This window comes from Eurypyga helias, unplaced genomic scaffold, assembly GCF_000690775.1.
Source record: "Eurypyga helias isolate BGI_N326 unplaced genomic scaffold, ASM69077v1 scaffold5724, whole genome shotgun sequence".
NCBI lineage: Eukaryota > Metazoa > Chordata > Aves > Eurypygiformes > Eurypygidae > Eurypyga > Eurypyga helias.
Window position 1 is genome coordinate 34,839 of NW_010244210.1, and position 17,038 is coordinate 51,876.

The following is a 17,038-nucleotide window of genomic DNA, read 5'->3' on the forward strand; positions in this document are numbered from 1 at the left end:
GCAAAGGAAGTCTGTTTTTATAGCTACTTGAAAACATACTTAGCTTGCCTCTAGTGCTAAGCATTTTAAGCTGAACTCAATAGGTGAAAGTAATAATAAAGAAATACTTATTTTTTTACCGTCAAGTTGGATCTGTATCAGTCTTCAGTTTGTTTCTTTTTTTAGAGTAGAAAGTGAATAAAATAATATTGGTTATTTCCCATTGCTTTCATAAACACAAGGCTTCAGCTCTAAATGAGTGACATGTTCATGCTCAGACAAATGAGCTTTCAGTTGACACACTGAAAATGAATGTTTGAAGGAATTTGGTTTGTTTGCTTTAATGATTTAAATTTGATTGGAAATTTACATTATTTATATTTACAACACAAACATTATAACGGCCTGGTTTAAGAGTGTTGCCTGAATTGGAAGCTGAGATTGTTATAACTGAAATAATTTTGATGGCAAAGAGGTACAGAAATGCTGTTTAATGGAAAATGGTATTTTGAAGTAAAGTGTAATGCTTATAGTATGTGCTTCCCAATATATTATTTCTTAGTTTACCCACTGGAAAATTAATCTATGCTATTACAAAAATTCAGCATCAAAAATCCTACTTAAAATCAAACTAATAAGCACTTGAACATCTTGATTCAGTGTAGAAGGAAATACATTAAGTCAAAGGGCAGAAGTCCTGTTTGATTCTGTTAAGAAAGTTTTTTCTCAATTAATCTATGTAATACAAATTCCAAACCAGATGAGAAACCCAAAGAAAGAAACAAACAAAAAACCCCACACCTCAAAAAACCAAACCAAAAGCCACCACTGTCCACCCAACACCACCCCCACCACCACCCCCCACCCCACCGTGAATCCATTTCTTCTCCTTGAAGGTCAGTTCTTAGCAGTTTAAAAATAAAGCTTCATGATATCCAGCAACAGTAGATGTTTATAGCAGTGGCTTGAGTAGCTTACAGTTTTTTAACTCTGCGTGTTTTGATAGGTGTTCATGAGAAACCAGAAATTAAGAAAAAGAAAAATGAGAAAGGATCCATTAGTGCAACACACTTGCCAGCTGTGCCAGCTTCCAAACCTTCTGCTGATCAGATAAGACAGAGTGTCAAGCAGTCTCTTAAGGAAATTCTGATGAAAAGGTACAGATATATTATTAAGTGAAATAATTAATTTTGGTTTTAATTATTTTCTTTTGGAAGGCAGAGAAAAAAAAAAATTAATTATTTGGAAACATTTGGTGATTTTTGCCCTTGTGTACTCTCACAGACTGACTGACTCCAGTTTAAAGATTCCGGAGGAGAGAGCAGGAAAAGTTGCCACAAGGATTGAGAGAGAGCTGTTTTCTTTTTTTCGGGACACTGACTCAAAGTATAAGAACAAATACAGAAGTTTAATGTTCAATCTAAAGGATCCTAAAAATAATGTATGTATTATTTCTGTAAAGCACAACAGACAAATCCTTTATTTGCTGTATGTCAAAGGAACAGTCTTGTATGTAGATACATTATTAATCCTTTCACAGTTTATCCCATTTGGTTTTTTGTACCTTTCCTCATCTCTGATGTTGATTGTCCTCTTGTGCACTTGCTGTTCTCTGTGTTGTTTTCTGCTTGTTCCCCATCATTAATTCTTCATCTCCTTGCTCCCAGTGTACTTTTTATAGTGAGGTTTCTAAGTGTAGTGGATACAGCTTGCCTGGTTTCAGTGTTTGTCTTCACCATTGATCTGTTGTTTGGGTGTCCCTGGCCCCCGCTGCAACTCTTTGCTACTGAGTGCACTCATTTTTGTTTCTGTCCCATAGCTTGTCTCACTGTGCTTTTTCATACCCAAATTTCTCAAGCTTGGCCTTCACTCTTTTCTGTTTTCTATCAACCCATTATTCAACATCATACCTCCTCAGCTTCTATCTTTTGTCTTTTCACCAGTTATTATGATCGAGTTACTTTGTCTATAGTATTTTACTGTTGAAATTGTAAATTATATGAACAGGCTAACATTACTACTGCTGCAGTGGGCATAAACTCTCTTTCTTCTTTAGAACAGAAGTTTATTATACATCTGATTGTTAAGGATATATATAGATACAGTCTGTAGAATAAACATAGCTCTGAAATTAAGCTTTTTATGTTATAAAATCTAGTACTGCTTCCTACAGTGGGAGATAATTACAAAACCACACGATCCATATAGCTGTACAGAGTATATTGTATGTTGCCTCTTTGCTTCATTTCCTGCTGTGAGCTGTTTTTGTCTTGGTAGCAATAGTTAACTTTTCTTCTTTCTTCTAGATACTGTTTAAGAAAGTACTGAAAGGAGAGGTTACTCCAGACCATCTAATAAAAATGAGCCCGGAAGAACTGGCTTCCAAAGAACTGGCTGCTTGGAGACAGAGGGAAAACAGACACGTGAGATTTGTCAACTTAATGTTATATAGCTGACTGCCTAAGCATATTTAACTTCTGTTTTCAGGATAAGCATATGTGGAAAGTACAGAATACGTGTTGCACAACACAACTCTGACGAATAAGGAGGATCTCTCTAATTTATTTAGTATTCAGAACACAAAGGTGGTGTTGGGACAGAAGTGAAAGTAGTGTAGTAAATTCCTGAAAGGGGGCAACTGTGCATTTTCCTGTGCTGTGCTAGTTTGTTGCTGCTTGCTCTTTCTTCTGTCTCCAGAGTGAAGGCTTCTTTGTCCTTATTTCCAACAAGATTTGAGAGCTCTAGCTGGAGCCTTTATATACACCAGTGTCTTAAAAAGGCTGCGATGGGTTGACCCTGGCTGGAGGCTGAGTACAACCAAAGCTGCTCTGTCACTGCCCTCCTCAGCTGGGCAGGGGAGAGGAAATGTAATGAAAGGCTGGTGGGTCGAGATAAGGACAGGGAGAGAGCGCTCAGCAGTTACTGTCATGGGCAAAACAGACTGGACTTGGGGAACGTTAATTTGTTGCCAGTCAAATCAGAGCAGAGAACTAAAACCAAATCTTAAAACACCTTATCCTCACTCCTCCCTTCTTCTCTGGCTCAACTTCACTCCTGATTTCTTTACTTCCTCCCCTGGAGTGGTGCAGGGGGATGGGGGATGGCGGTTGTCATCAATTCATAATGTGTTTCTGCCACTCCTTCCCCCTCACATGGAGGACTCCTCACACTCTTCCCCTGCTCCAGTGTGAAGTCCTTCCCACAGGAGACAGTCCTCCATGAACTTCACTGAATTCAGTACTTCCCACAGGCTGCAGTTCTTTGCAAACTGCTCCAGCATGGGTCCTTTCCACGGTGTGCAGTTCTTCAGGAGGAGCCTGCTCTAGCCTGGGACCCCCATGGGATCACAAGTCCTGCCAGGACCTTGCTCCAGCGTGGGCTTCCCATGGGGTCACAGCCTTTTTCAGGCATCCCCCTCTTCTGGCGTGGGGTCCTCCCCAGGCTGCAGGGGGATATCTGCTCCCCCGTGACCCTCCATGGCTGCAGGGCACAGCCGGCCTCACCATGGGCTGCACCACGGGCCGCTGGGGAATCTCTGCTCTGGTGCCTGCAGCACCTCCTCCCCCTCCTTCTCCACTGACCTTGGTGCCTGCAGAGTTTTCTTTGACATTTTGCTTTCTTTCTGTGCTGCAAATTACCTCTCTTCAGGGTTTGGGTTTTTTTTTTTCCCCTTCTTAAACATTTCATCACAGAGGTGCTACAGCTGCTTCTGAAGGGCTTGGCCTTGGTCAGCAGTGGGCTTGTCTTGAAGCTGGCTGGCATTGGCTCTGTCAGACATAGGGGAAGCTTCTAGCAGCTTCTCACAGAAGCCGCCCCTGTGCTACCAAAACTTTGCCAGGCAAACCCAAGACAAATGGAGAGACATCTCTCGGGACAAACCAAACTGATGTTGTTTGTAACTTAAATACTGATGGAGCATGATAATTCACCCACCAAGAAGAAAGCCTGAAGGTGAAAACCTGATATCCCAATCTGAAGGGGAAAACAAAACAAAAAACCCAGAAGAAACAAACAAATAAAAAATCCAACCCAAAAAGTGTAGGAAGTGTATTAGGTTAGTTTAATCATTACTTTTTTGACAGAGGAATTCATGCTGTATTTATAGCTGCGTTGACAGTTTAGGAGGAGAAGCAGAAATACAAGTAGCTGTATTATTTTTATAGAAAATGCCTTTTTCTTAGATATTACCCTGTTTTTTGGGCTGTTAGTCTGCTAACAGTTAACAATGGCTGCTTAAAAACGTCTAGTTTACAGCATCAAGTTTTCTAGTTTACAAAATCATGGATTTATGTTGGCATAATCTTTTGTATGTATATGCCCCTTCATAGAACTCAAAGGCACAAAATTTGTGTAGTGTAAACTGGTATGCATTGTGTGTTTGGTTTTTGTGATACTAGGCATTGTGGGTTATATCAGATGACTTCTCATTAAAAAAATTCATGAGTAGGTAGAGTAACATAGAATAGATGGAAATTCATCATCTTATCCTGTGTGCCTAAAATGAAAGCATGTTCACTAATGGATTCAGTACAGTAGGATATTGGTTAAGAGACTGCAATTTACATTGCAACATTAGGTATTCATGTTTTCTTCCTTTTCTATGCATATTGTGACCATACCTGTTTATGCTGGTTCCAATGCAAAACCAGTTGTTGAATTATTCTTTTATCTCAAAGTTGTTTTGATGGCCTAGGAAGGCATGAAAAGTTTGTTTATTCTATAGCTGTCAGAAGCACATCTTTTGTAGTTCATCTTTATTACATTTATTTTTATAAACATCAATAAAATACTGAAAACAGACCATACAAAACAGTATGCCACTGCTGTGGGGAACATCTTTTAAACAAAAATGTATGCTGCTCAGAAATTACTGAAGGGTCCTAAATATTTCAGAGAAATACTTCAAAGTTTCTAGAAGTTGAAATGGAATCCAATATGTAAAATAAATAGAATGTATTATTTGAATGTATTTTTCATTTTCCTATTTAAGCAAGACTTTGAGACTGCTACTTAGTAATTTTGTTTTGAAGTTTCCTCAGTGTGTTCAAAAGTAACTGCAGGTATTTGGCAGACAGAAAAAGCAATCGCAGAATCCCTGTCTCCTTATGAAACCAGACAAAGTATTTGGGACAGCCAACACAAGCTGTGGTTTAAGTAAAACTGTGCTTTAAGAAGCAATTTTAAAAATAATGGTTTATGGTTTATTTTTTGCAATAGAGCAAAGCAGCTGTGCTTATCAGAATTAGCATATCCATTAATTTAAGAATCCATTTAAATGTTGGGGTTTTTTTGAGGTAAAGCTTTAGGATTATGTAGTAAAAAACAAGCTCTTGAAAAATGATACTAATCTACATGTATTTATGTCCTACATTGTTCCTGTTATTGTGGGAATAGAGTTAATGTGTTTGTTTTCTTTAGCTCTTGGAAAATCAGAATTGCCTATCTTTAAATTTAGTGTTGAAGGTCTGATTTAAACCTTGTTTAAATACATGCTGCACTATAGGTGAAGTTAGACTGGATGTCTTATGCATTTACTTTATGAAACTACTTGACTGTTGTAAAATAAATTAAGGCTGAGAGAGTTGGGCTTGTTCAGCCTGGAGAAGAGAAGGCTCCGGGGAGACCTTATTGCAGCCTTCCAGTACCTGAAGGGGCTACAAGGAAGTGTCGGGGGGACTTTTTACAAGGGCCTGTAGTGACAGGACAAGGGGGAACGGGTTTAAATTGAAAGTGGGGAGGATTAGATTAGATATCAGGAAGAAGTTCTTCACGGGGAGGGTGGTGAAGCACTGGAACAGGTTGCCCAGAGAAGCTGTGGATGCCCCATCCCCGGAAGTGTTCAAGGCCAGGCTGGATGTGGCTTTGAGCAACCTGGTCTAGTGGAAGGTGTCCCTGCCCATGGCAGGGGGGTTGGAACTAGATGGTCTGTAAGGTCCCTTCCAACCCAAACCATTCTGTGATTCTATGATAAGACTATATTATCTTTTTCCCTGAAGGGTTTCCTAATTGCAGTCCTGTTTTCTGCAGTGCTGTTTGTGAATTTCCAAATTTTATTGTATGGAAATAAATATACATAACTTGCTGTTTTTGCAGACAATTGAAATGATTGAGAAAGAACAGAGAGAAGTTGAAAGAAGACCTATCACAAAAATTACTCACAAAGGAGAAATAGAAATTGAAAGTGAAACACCAATAAAAGAACAAGAGGAAGTCATGGAAATTCAGGTAGAAAATGTGGCAGCACAGTATATTTAGTTCATAGATAATATAGTTGTGAAGTGGTTCATTTATGATTTTGTTATTCAGATCTGTAATTACATGTCAGGTCTCTTTTGAGTTTAATTTTTCTTTTATCCTTCCTGATTTTCCTTTCTCAGCCTGGTGGTTTTGTGTTTTCCGTGTTGTGTCCATGACTGTATGATAAATTCTGGCAGTAGTAGAAAATACACTGAATCTTACCTGAAGGGTACTTAGGAATACTAATTCAGTCTTCTAATGCATTTGTAGGTTTTGTGATAGCCTTTTAGCCTGTTCGGCTGAAGAGAGTGTTTTATATCTGAAGGGAAGAAAATAAAATACTTAATCAATATGAATAGCAATTTTAACAGAGGAGGAAAAAGGCTACCTGAAATGTGTTTGACTTTTTTTAGGAACCTAATATGAAGTCTGAGAAGTCAGAGGAAACTGAAAAAGTAGTAAATGAATCTGCATCTCCAGACACCACAAGTCAACATAAAAATCATCTTTTCGATCTTAACTGCAAAATCTGCATAGGTAATTTTGAAAAGCACGTCAAAATAAATATATCATGCTTGTATAATGCTTCCTGTTGTAAATCTCAGTATATCTCAAGAATGTAAATAAATGTGAGGGTTTTTTTTCCCCCCTAGTTTTTTGACAAACACGAGGAAGCAGTGTTTTACTTCATAATTTACAAAAGAGAAAATAGTAAAATGATACACTATTGGCATAAACTTGTCTTCTATTTAAAAATCAGTTAGAGGAAGAAGCCCCTTTAATGAGTGTCCATGCTATTGTTGATTCCTCATTTCTTTATCCTATCCCATTACAGTGGCAAAATTTATGTATAATTATATATTTGTATTTATAATGTATAGATATAAGTTTATACAATATATATGTGTATATATACACAATATAATGCATAAAATTACACAATCCATTAAGTTTATACGTTGTATAAATATGTGTAAAGTCTATCATTCCTTTATCCAGTTGCTCTTCAATGGCAGCATATAGTGGTTTTGGTGCATCTTCCATGTCTTCAGAGGAAGTCCTTTGTTTCTTTAACAAAAAATAAAACTCATTGCAATTCATTCTCTGTAGGCCGAATGGCACCACCTACAGATGATCTTTCTGCAAAAAAAGTGAAAGTGTCTGTTGGAGTTGCACGGAAGCAGTCAGACAATGAAGCAGAGAGCATTGCAGACGCACTTTCTTCAACATCAAGTATTTTAGCTTCAGAATTACTGGAAGATGATAAGCAAGACTCGTCAAAATCGTCACTCACACCTCTCCCAAAGTAATATAAACTGTAGACAGTATTTTTAAATGAAAAACTTTGTTAATCTTGTTAAACTATTACGGCGAAAGCTCATTTTCTTTAGATGACATTTCATTAATCCATTTGTGTACTTGAAGTTGTACTCTCCTTAGGAATGGGGTTCTTCGCAGGAGTGAATGATGGTCTGCATTTGTATGAAGAATATTACATATATTTGTTAGAAACTTCTAATTAGCACATTTTCTTTTTGGGGAAGTGAACTACCTTATGTTTTCTGGTGCTGCATGGTCTAAAAAGCACGTGAGTTGATATTAAAGTCAGGATACTGATTTCATGTTGTATTTTCAGTTAAGAAATGTAGTATGCACAGTGCTGCAATTGAATGAGTGTGTTTGTATATGTGTGTATATAAAGCTAGGGAATTTGAGATTGCTCTAAACAAAGAATTTGTACTGATTAATCAGGCTAGTTTCAAATCTCAAAGCAACAACTTTCTAAAAATGACAGTTAACAGCAGCTTGTTTGATGTTTTGCCATATTTGCTGTCAGTTCTCTCCATTTTCTTCCACGCTCTACTTTGCTATCCACTGGAGAGGGAATTGCAGTGTATGAGGCTGTGTTTTTCTGGTTTGAAGGAGGGGTTTGTAAAAAAACATTCTCCCAGTTCTTTAGAATTGACCAGAGGTTGTGCTGCAATTCTGCCTTTGTGAGGACAGCGGGATCCTTTACCAAGGACATTAGACTTTGTTTTTTGAATAGCTTGCTGAAGATTCAGAAGTGTCATTTCTAGTGTAGACAGAAAGAAATAGAGGTTACTCTGTGTTACAATAAGGGCACAACGTCTGGCACTAGTGGTGACTAGCTTAAAACTGTTAATAGCACACTTAGAATATTTTGATAGCAGCATGTTGGGAAAAGTTGCGATTTGGTTGTAGCCTTTTCCATGAGGAAACCTTCAGGTTGAGAAACACTCTCCTGTGAAATTATTTAAGTCTTTCTGTTTATTCTTTGCAACTTCTTTGTTGACAAACAGGCTCTTTTTTTTTGAAGGGAGGAAAGAATGCTGTTTTGTACAGATGATGATACTGGAATTGGGAGGAGGCCTCACAGAAGCTGTGGAAGTGATACATGGGTGAGAAGAGATGAGGAGCCAGCTTGTGGGGCAAAGGAAAGGAAGGGGGAATTCAGGTGGTAGGCAGACAGTTGCAACGACGTTGGAGCTAGGAAAGCAGGATGAATATAGGCCAGCAGGCAGTATGTTGTCTTCTGTCCTCCTCCCTGTGGCAGGAGAAGATCTTACTGTGTCTTCGGCACCTGTATGTGTTTGTGCATCCTCCAGTAGCATTTGGTAACTCTTGCACTAAACTTCTCTGTTCTCAAGAGGTAAGTAATGAACTGCTGTGCTGCTTGTCTGACAGTCCTTCATGTAACACAATCTGTTCCACTGAAAGATGAGAAACATGATTGTCTGCCTGACTCATTGACCCTCAAGTATGCTTAAGTGAAAAAGAGAATTCTTAATGACAAATAATTTATTTTACAAAGAAAAAAATATAATTTATCTTGTGTGATATATCATGTTCTAAACAAAGTGGTTTTTTGTTTGTTGGGTTTTTTTTAGGTCAGAAACACCTGGTACTGTGGAATGTGAAAGTCTATTTCTGGCACGCCTGAATTTCATCTGGAAGGGTTTTATCAATATGCCTTCAGTGGCAAAGTTTGTTATTAAGGCTTATCCAGTTTCTGGCTCTTTTGAGTATTTAACAGAGGTATTTATATTTACTGCAAAGAATAACCAATACGTTTATTAACTTTAGCAACTTGTTTACCCTGTAGGCTAATAGTAGTATAATGATGAAGGGCAGTGAAGCATGATCACTGTACTGAGTAAAGTATTTCTGGGGGGGACATAGGTTAGGGTATCTGTTTGTAAATAAAGTATTTTTCAGTTTGTCCTGCGTGGACCCATAGCTCATCAGGATTCAAGTTCTTCGATATATTTTAAGATGTTTTGATGTCATCTCACTGTAAAATGTTTCTTGAGAAGGAGCAGCTGTATTTCCAGAGCAGGTTTTATAAAAGTTGAACTGTTGTTTATTATGGAACATCTTCTATAGTATAAACCAGTAGGGGAAGACAGGACAAAATCTGCTACTGAAATAACCACGTGGGTGGCATCCATTTTCTGAATTGGAGGTAAAAAATTGTAGCTCTGTTTTGAATTCAAAGCATTAAACAAGACAATACCAGTTTTTGGAAGAGAAGTGTCTACTAGTGGTTTCTGTTGACAGTGCGAGAAGTCTTACCTTTTACAATAGAAACCTGGTAACAGGGTTTACTTTTTTTGTTTATCTGATGGCAGTTCTGGTCTTAACCTTCCATTGTAACACTAAATTATTCCTAAAAAAACCCAAAAAGTCTATGTAGCATTCTCTTCAGTGTCTTGAGAGGCAGGAAAAGGATGCAACTGCTTATAATAGTTGTCTTCATGTCAAAAAATAAAGATCAGCGCTCATAAGGCTTGGGATTACTTCTTGCCAGTGACATAGGATATGTGAGCTTTCTAATTGAAAGGACATAGGTCTTCTGTTAATGTGATTGTCTTTGTTGTGAATCTGCAGTGAAGTGCAGGGCATGCAGTACCCTTTAATACTAAAGGATTATTTTACCAGTGTGGTGTGCTTTTCAAAACTCTTTTGCTTTATTTCAACAAAACTTTTCCTTAGGTGTTCCTAAATGACTCTGAAGGTCTGCTTTTGAATAATGAACTCGATAGTATCCAAGAACAGATTTATGTCTATATTTACATAGAATCATGGAATGGTTTGGGTTGGAAGGGACCTTAAAGATCATCTAGTTCCAACCCCCCTGCCATGGGCAGGGACACCTTCCACTACTCTGCCCTTGCCTTCTGTGAATCAAGTGGTATGGCTTGCAAATTTGCCAGTGAAGACCGAGGTGTGGTGGGGGAGGGAATAATTGAAGAACTCTGCCTTCTCTGCATCGTGGGATATGAGTGTGTAGCTTATGTTTTCCCCTCGTGATTACGATTTCGAAGTTTTACTGTACCTGTAGGTGTGTGGCTCTCATAGCCGTTTGATCTTACAGGTAACTTGAGTGTTTCCAGAGAACAGCACACTTACGTTTGCAGTTAAAGTTTCCGAAATAAATAACTTTGGGGAAGGTATGGATGACCAGTATTGAATGATAATTAACTGAAGAACTTGAAGGAATTAAGTATGTTTTAAATATATAGAAACAGGTACTGGATGAAGGATTTACTGCAGTTTTTATGTTGTATTCAGATTTCTATTATCTTTTCTCATAGGATCTACCCGATAGTATTCAAGTCGGAGGCAGGATATCTCCTCACACTGTCTGGGAATATGTGGAAAAAATCAAAGCTTCGGGGACCAAGGTAAAAATTTTACATATGTGAAGGTATTGAAGGCTTACTGTTTAAATGTACATCCTATTGACCCTAAAGATCTTCGCCACCCCCTTTCCCCCCATCCCCTCAAACATTTGCAAAATACATGACACTTGATGGTTATATTGAATGGGTTGGATGGCAGCTGGTGGGATTTCTTACTGTCTAACCTTGACCTGTCATTTGCTGTTTGAAAATACTTGTATTCGAGACCGTATCTTGTTATGAATGTTGGGACACCACTTCACATGTCATGAGTGTTATTCTGTAGTTTCAGTACTGTTACAGTATGTGAAAGCATCACAGTGGTCCCCTGCTGGACTTTTCTGTGTGCGGGTTGTCCTTGTACAGGGTAGCACAAAACTAGCCAAGTGTTCTCCAGGTGCTCGCTCACTGGTACTGAGTAGAAGGGAACAATAATTTCCTTTGGCCTGATGGGTGTTTCAGTTCTGACGCCCCACCTGCAGTTGGCCTTCTTGGCATGGACGTATTGCTGGTTCATATTCAACTTGTCTGCCAGGACCCCCGTGTCCTTTTATGCCGAGCTGCTTTCCAGCCATCAGCCTGTCCTGGTGCATAGGGTTACGCCGTCTGAAGGCGCAAGACTTTGCCTTTGCCTTTGCCGACCTTCACAAAGGTCAGCCCGTTTTTTGTGTGCCGAGGTCCCTCTGGATGGCAGCCAGCCCATCAGCATATTGACCACTGCCCCTCATTAGGTGTCGTCTCAGTTTTGCAGGGGGTCTCCTGTCCCATTTTCCAGGTCATTTAATTAAGCCATTAAACATCATCAGCCTCAGCATCAACTCCTGAGCTGGGCTATGGTCATAGTTCTGGGATCTGAATATTGGCCTTCCCCTTGTATTAACAGATATCTTGGACACTGTAGACAACAAAATAAAGCTTTCTGGTAATGCTAAGGGCAGGGAGGGGAATGAGTACTTGAAGCTGGCATGCTTCCCTAAAACTTGTTATTTAGCTGGCTGATAAAATCTTGTCTTTGTAGACATGAACTGCAATTCTTTCCTTTTCGTTGTTGGATTTTTGGGGGGGGGTTTTGGTGTTTTTTTGGGTTTTGTTTGTTTGTTTTAGTTGGAGTTTTTTTGAGTGGTTTTTTTTGTTTGGTTTTGTTTGATTTTTAATATTAAACGCTTTTTATTAGTTTTCCCATTTTTTCCTTTTTTTTTGGCCCTGTTACTGCTCCTTCTGTCTCCTCTGGTTTTCTTTGCATTCTTGGGGAGGCTTTTTTTCCAATGCTGAACTGTGCTTTTAAATCAGGAGCAGTCATGAAACCAATTAAAATTTCATAGAAAAATTTATCTCGCCATCTTTTTCTCTCTCTTTTTGTAAACAGGAGATCTGTGTAGTTCGCTTTACCCCTGTAACTGAAGAGGATCAGATATCCTATGCATTGTTGTTTGCCTATTTCAGCAGTAGAAAACGCTATGGTGTAGCGGCAAATAACATGAAGCAGGTGAAAGATCTGTACCTCATCCCCTTAGGTTCCTCAGATAAAGTCCCACATCATCTTGTGCCTTTTGATGGGCCTGGTAAGTACAACTTGGAATTTGGAACTGTGTTATCATAACACTACCTAAAGAAGCTTACAACAGAAATGTAACAGAAAATTGAATTTAAAAATGCCAGCTATTCTGTTCAAACATGTCATCAGTTTTCCATAGTATCATATTAGTTCCCTTAAAAAGATGTTACTTTCCCATTGGAAGATTTTTCTGATACTTTATTGTTGCCAAAAAAAATTACTGTGTGTAACTTTGATGTTTACTACATTTTTGCTCTAGCCCAGGTGGCTTTGTAGGTTACATTCTCAGTAAACTCAGTGATGCAAGTGAACTGTCATAGTAGTCATACTGAATTGCAAATTAATACTCTAACTTTAAAATAGTATTTTTCATTATTTGAAATGTACTAACTTTTTTTTCTCAAGTGTTCCAAATTTCCTTTAAAAAAAACCCACCTAAAATATGCCAAGTTTAAAAGAAAAAAAAAAAAAGTGAGCAAAGAATAGCTCTCAGTTGTTCTGCTTGCACCTGAGCTTTGCATCAGTTTATTTTGGTTACAAAAAATTGTTGATGACTTCTTTTGAGATGAAGAGCTACATCTTTTTTTTTTTTTTTCCAAGAACCTAAATTATACAAAACAAAATACGTAGTAAAGAGATAGCTAACAGTATACCTTGATACCTTGAAACACAGTGCCTTTCTGGAATGAGGGAGGCATTTTGGAAAGTCACTCTAGGTAAATCTTTGAAGAAGTGTGTCTAACAATGTGATTACGAGCCTTTGTCGTTGCAAGTGTGCTATTTACTACCCGCCCCCCCCCCCCTCCACTCCTTGTGCTTTCCTGCCATTGTTACCAGGTAGCTGTGTTAGCCCAACTTGATGTTTTAACTTCTTATGTGGCAAGATGTCACATATAACTGTTTCATATCCTGTATTTGGAAGTTAGAGTGGGTGATGCAGTACCTAAAGCAATTCTAATTTGCAGTTCTTGAAGTCATAATGTTTATGTTGTAAACACATTTTTTTGAAGACTTTCTATAGTACATTGCATATAAGAGCGTGAGGGTTATTTTTGTTAAAATGATTGCCTTAACCAAAACATAAGGAGATGATAATTGCTGTTACAATTCTGTGCAGGGATTGAAATACATCGACCAAATTTATTACTGGGATTGATAATCCGTCAGAAAATGAAGAGGCAGATTACTGCTGTTGCAAGTGTTACTAGTAGTTTTGTGGATGAAGCTTCTGAAAGTACCTTGAGTAACTTGCCACCAGAGAAGAAAAGCAAGCCAAACAAACCTGAAGTCTCTCATCATGAGTTGGTACTAGAAGAAGAAGAGGAAAATGATTTTTTTAATTCGTTCACAACTGTGCTACACAAGCAGAGAAACAAACCTCAGCAATCTAATGCAGAAGATGTTCCAGCAGTTATTGAACCGTTGGTGGAAGGTACCAAACATGAACCACCAAAGCCTCTCAGATTTCTTCCTGGAGTCCTGGTTGGCTGGGAAAATCAGCCATCTACTCTGGAGCTAGCAAGTAAACCGTTGCCAGTGGATGACATCCTCCAAAGCCTGTTGGGAACAACAGGGCAGGTATTTGAACACAGCAAGTCAGAAGCAAGTCCCAGTGAAGAAATACCATTACTAAATGAACAAGCAGCTGTAAAAGAAGAAAACATGGATGTTGCTGAGGTAACTACTGAAGTTAGTGAAGCAAAGACTGGTTTGGATGATCTACAGGAATCCACCGATGCTACTGTAACTGTGGATGCAGCAGCTGTAGGGACCTCAAGTTCTGCAAGAAGTGCTGCATCTTTGACAGGGCTGAGTCTCAAGGGAAAACCTCCAGATGTCTCCACAGAAGCATTTTTAGCAAATTTGTCTGCTCCATCACAGAGTAAAGAAACGGAAGAAAGTAAAGAAAATGAACCAAAGCGACAGTTACCTGACAAGGATAACGTTGCACAAGAGGTTAGAAGGACCACAAATTCCAGCTTTTCTTCTTCCTCATCAAATGCAGGGAAAAAACCCATTGAGAACAATGTTAACGTAGGCTCTGCTGAGGGAACCACTGCTAATACCTCTAAATCACCACCATTTATTAATCTTAAAAGAGACCCACGACAGGCAGCTGGCCGAAACCAGCAGACTAATGCTTCGGAAAACAAGGAAGGAGATGTTAGCAGAAATGAAGATGGACAGAATGCCTCAGGAAATGATCAAATGGAACCAGAAAATAAACAGACTTCTGGAGAAGTGGGCTTAAACCTGTATCAAAGTGACGCGCAGACAAATGAGGCGCAGTACAGTTCAACTGCAGCAAAAGCAGAGAACGCAGGTGCATCACAAGCAGAAGACACCAAACACTCACAGGATGATGCACTGATGCAAAACATTGAAACACTGAACTCATTTAGAAGAGGACCAGGAGCAACTTCATCTCACTTTGAAAGCGAGAACTCTTCTCGTTCTGAATTTATTTCCAAAGTCCCAAGTCCCATTACAGGTGGCAGCTTCTCGTCTGTTAGACCTCCACAGCAGAATTTTCAGCATCCTAAATCTAATCCACCCGGATTTCAGTTTCAGGCTCCTGCACCTCATAACTTCCCTCCACAAAACAACCCTATGTTTGGATTTCCTCCTCATTTACCACCCCCACTTCTTCCTCCTCCAGGCTTTGGCTTTCCTCAAAATCCTATGATGCCATGGCCACCAGTAGCTCATTTATCAGGTCAGCCACCACACTATGCCGGACCCATTGCACAAGGGCTACCGGTGGCTCACAAACAGTCAAGATTTTTGGGGCCAGAAAATTTTTTTCAGAGTAAAGACAGTAGGAGACCGGAAAGACGCCACAGTGATCCTTGGGGCAGACAAGAACAGCATTTGGACAGAGGATTCAGTAGAGGAAAAAACGATCAACATAGACAAAGATTTTACAGTGATTCCCATCACCAAAAGAAGGACAGACATGACAAAGAGTGGAACAACGAAAAATACTGGGAGCAAGACTCTGAAAGAAATAGACGCAGAGACAGAAACCAGGAAAAAGAGAGAGAGAGGAAGAGTAGAGAGGAAGGACAGAGAGACAAAGAGAGATTGCGGTCTCCACACAGTGACAGGTCTGGTGATGGAAAAAGCCCCAGAGAGACTAGAAATCCAGAAAAAAAGATGGAGAAGCCTAAAAGTGAAGAACAGGCTCATGAAAAAGATAAGGAGAGGGAAAAAAGCAAAGAGAAGCACAGAGAACGAGAAAGTGAAAAGAACAGAGAGAGACATAGGGACCACAGCGACAGAACTAAAAGCAAAAGGTAAAAAGATGCAGGCAGTCTTAAAATCCTATTTAAATAAACTGTTATAGTAATGTCATAAAACTTTGTATAAAAAAAAAAAAGCCTGCTAGGATTGTGCCATCTTTTTTATTCAGTGTTGGTGTTTTGCAGAAACAAGTCTGTGTTTTGGTACCACTCAATGTACCAATACTCATCCTTTTTTTCATTATACCAACTATCACTAGAAGTAGGAGTTTAATATTTTTTAAAATTTTACATTGCTGTATATTCAAAATTTTAAAAGATTTCTTTTATTAATATGCAATAAAGGCTTAGAAATTTTCTTAGCTGATAAGGTTGGCTTTAGTCAAGTCTGCAGTATAGTTGCTGCCTTTGGTAATTTGTGCTCTCTTCTGTTTTAAGATGCTCTGATAATTTTAAAGGTGAATTTCATACAATAACCTTCTTTTTAAATTGCACTGTTTTTAAAGACTGTAGCAAAGCCTCAGAAACCACACACATTACAACGAAATATAATATGCTCAGTGATGTGAAGAATTTTTTTTTAAATTATTCAGTAGTACAGTAAAACAGTTCAAGTGTACTTTGTTAGTTTTTCAAGTATTTCCTAAGCATCTGAAGCAGTCTGTGACCAGAAATTGGAAGGCTGATCTGCTCGAATGTTACTGCTTTAAACTGCACTTGTTTTAATAAGAAAACATTTTTAATCTAAATTCTTGAAAATATGATCTGTAGTAGTAAATTCATTTCTCCCACCATTTTCCATGCTTCAAGAACTTGAATACCTAAGCTTGTACATTACTTTGTGTTTTGCTATCCTTTTTACTGTAAAATGTAAATATTTTAAGGGATATTTTGATTCTAAAATGATAAAAGTTTCTCACATACTGTGTGTGTTTGATTTCATAGGTGTGAATCTGTAGGCTAAATGAATATAGCAGGCTGAGTTACAGAATGACACATCTGCTGTACACTTCATGGCTAGGTCGTTTTGGGGGGGCCAACAGGGGGGAAAAGGGCAGAAGGGTGTTTGTACCACTGGGGCTTCTAGTAAATTGGTATTTTGTGGTGACTGCCATCCACTGATGCAAAACAAAAAGTCAAAAAAAAAAAGATATGTCTGAAACCAAACTAAAATCTTCTGTTCTTGTACTTAATACACACTGGTGATTTTGTTTAGTCTGTCAGAAACAACAAAAATGTTCCACTATATAAAAAAAAACTTAGGTTTATTGTTCTGTTTTTAAGTGTTTTGTTTTTCACTTTGAGTACGTGACCTCACCTAC

The 17,038-nt window shown here is 38.6% G+C and overlaps 1 protein-coding gene across 1 annotated transcript in view; it reads left to right on the forward strand.

Annotated features, from left to right (window-relative positions):
- The window catches only part of PHF3 (PHD finger protein 3), a 42,099-nt gene extending 26,325 nt beyond the window's left edge, over positions 1-15,774 (forward strand). The window contains exons 6-15 of the mRNA XM_010149663.1: positions 986-1,136; positions 1,264-1,420; positions 2,286-2,402; positions 6,073-6,204; positions 6,630-6,753; positions 7,327-7,522; positions 9,126-9,273; positions 10,833-10,922; positions 12,286-12,481; positions 13,592-15,774. Of these exons, the coding sequence (XP_010147965.1) occupies positions 986-1,136; positions 1,264-1,420; positions 2,286-2,402; positions 6,073-6,204; positions 6,630-6,753; positions 7,327-7,522; positions 9,126-9,273; positions 10,833-10,922; positions 12,286-12,481; positions 13,592-15,774 (3,494 nt within the window). The remainder of the gene's footprint in view (positions 1-985; positions 1,137-1,263; positions 1,421-2,285; positions 2,403-6,072; positions 6,205-6,629; positions 6,754-7,326; positions 7,523-9,125; positions 9,274-10,832; positions 10,923-12,285; positions 12,482-13,591) is intronic.
- Positions 15,775-17,038: the final 1,264 nt, after the last annotated feature.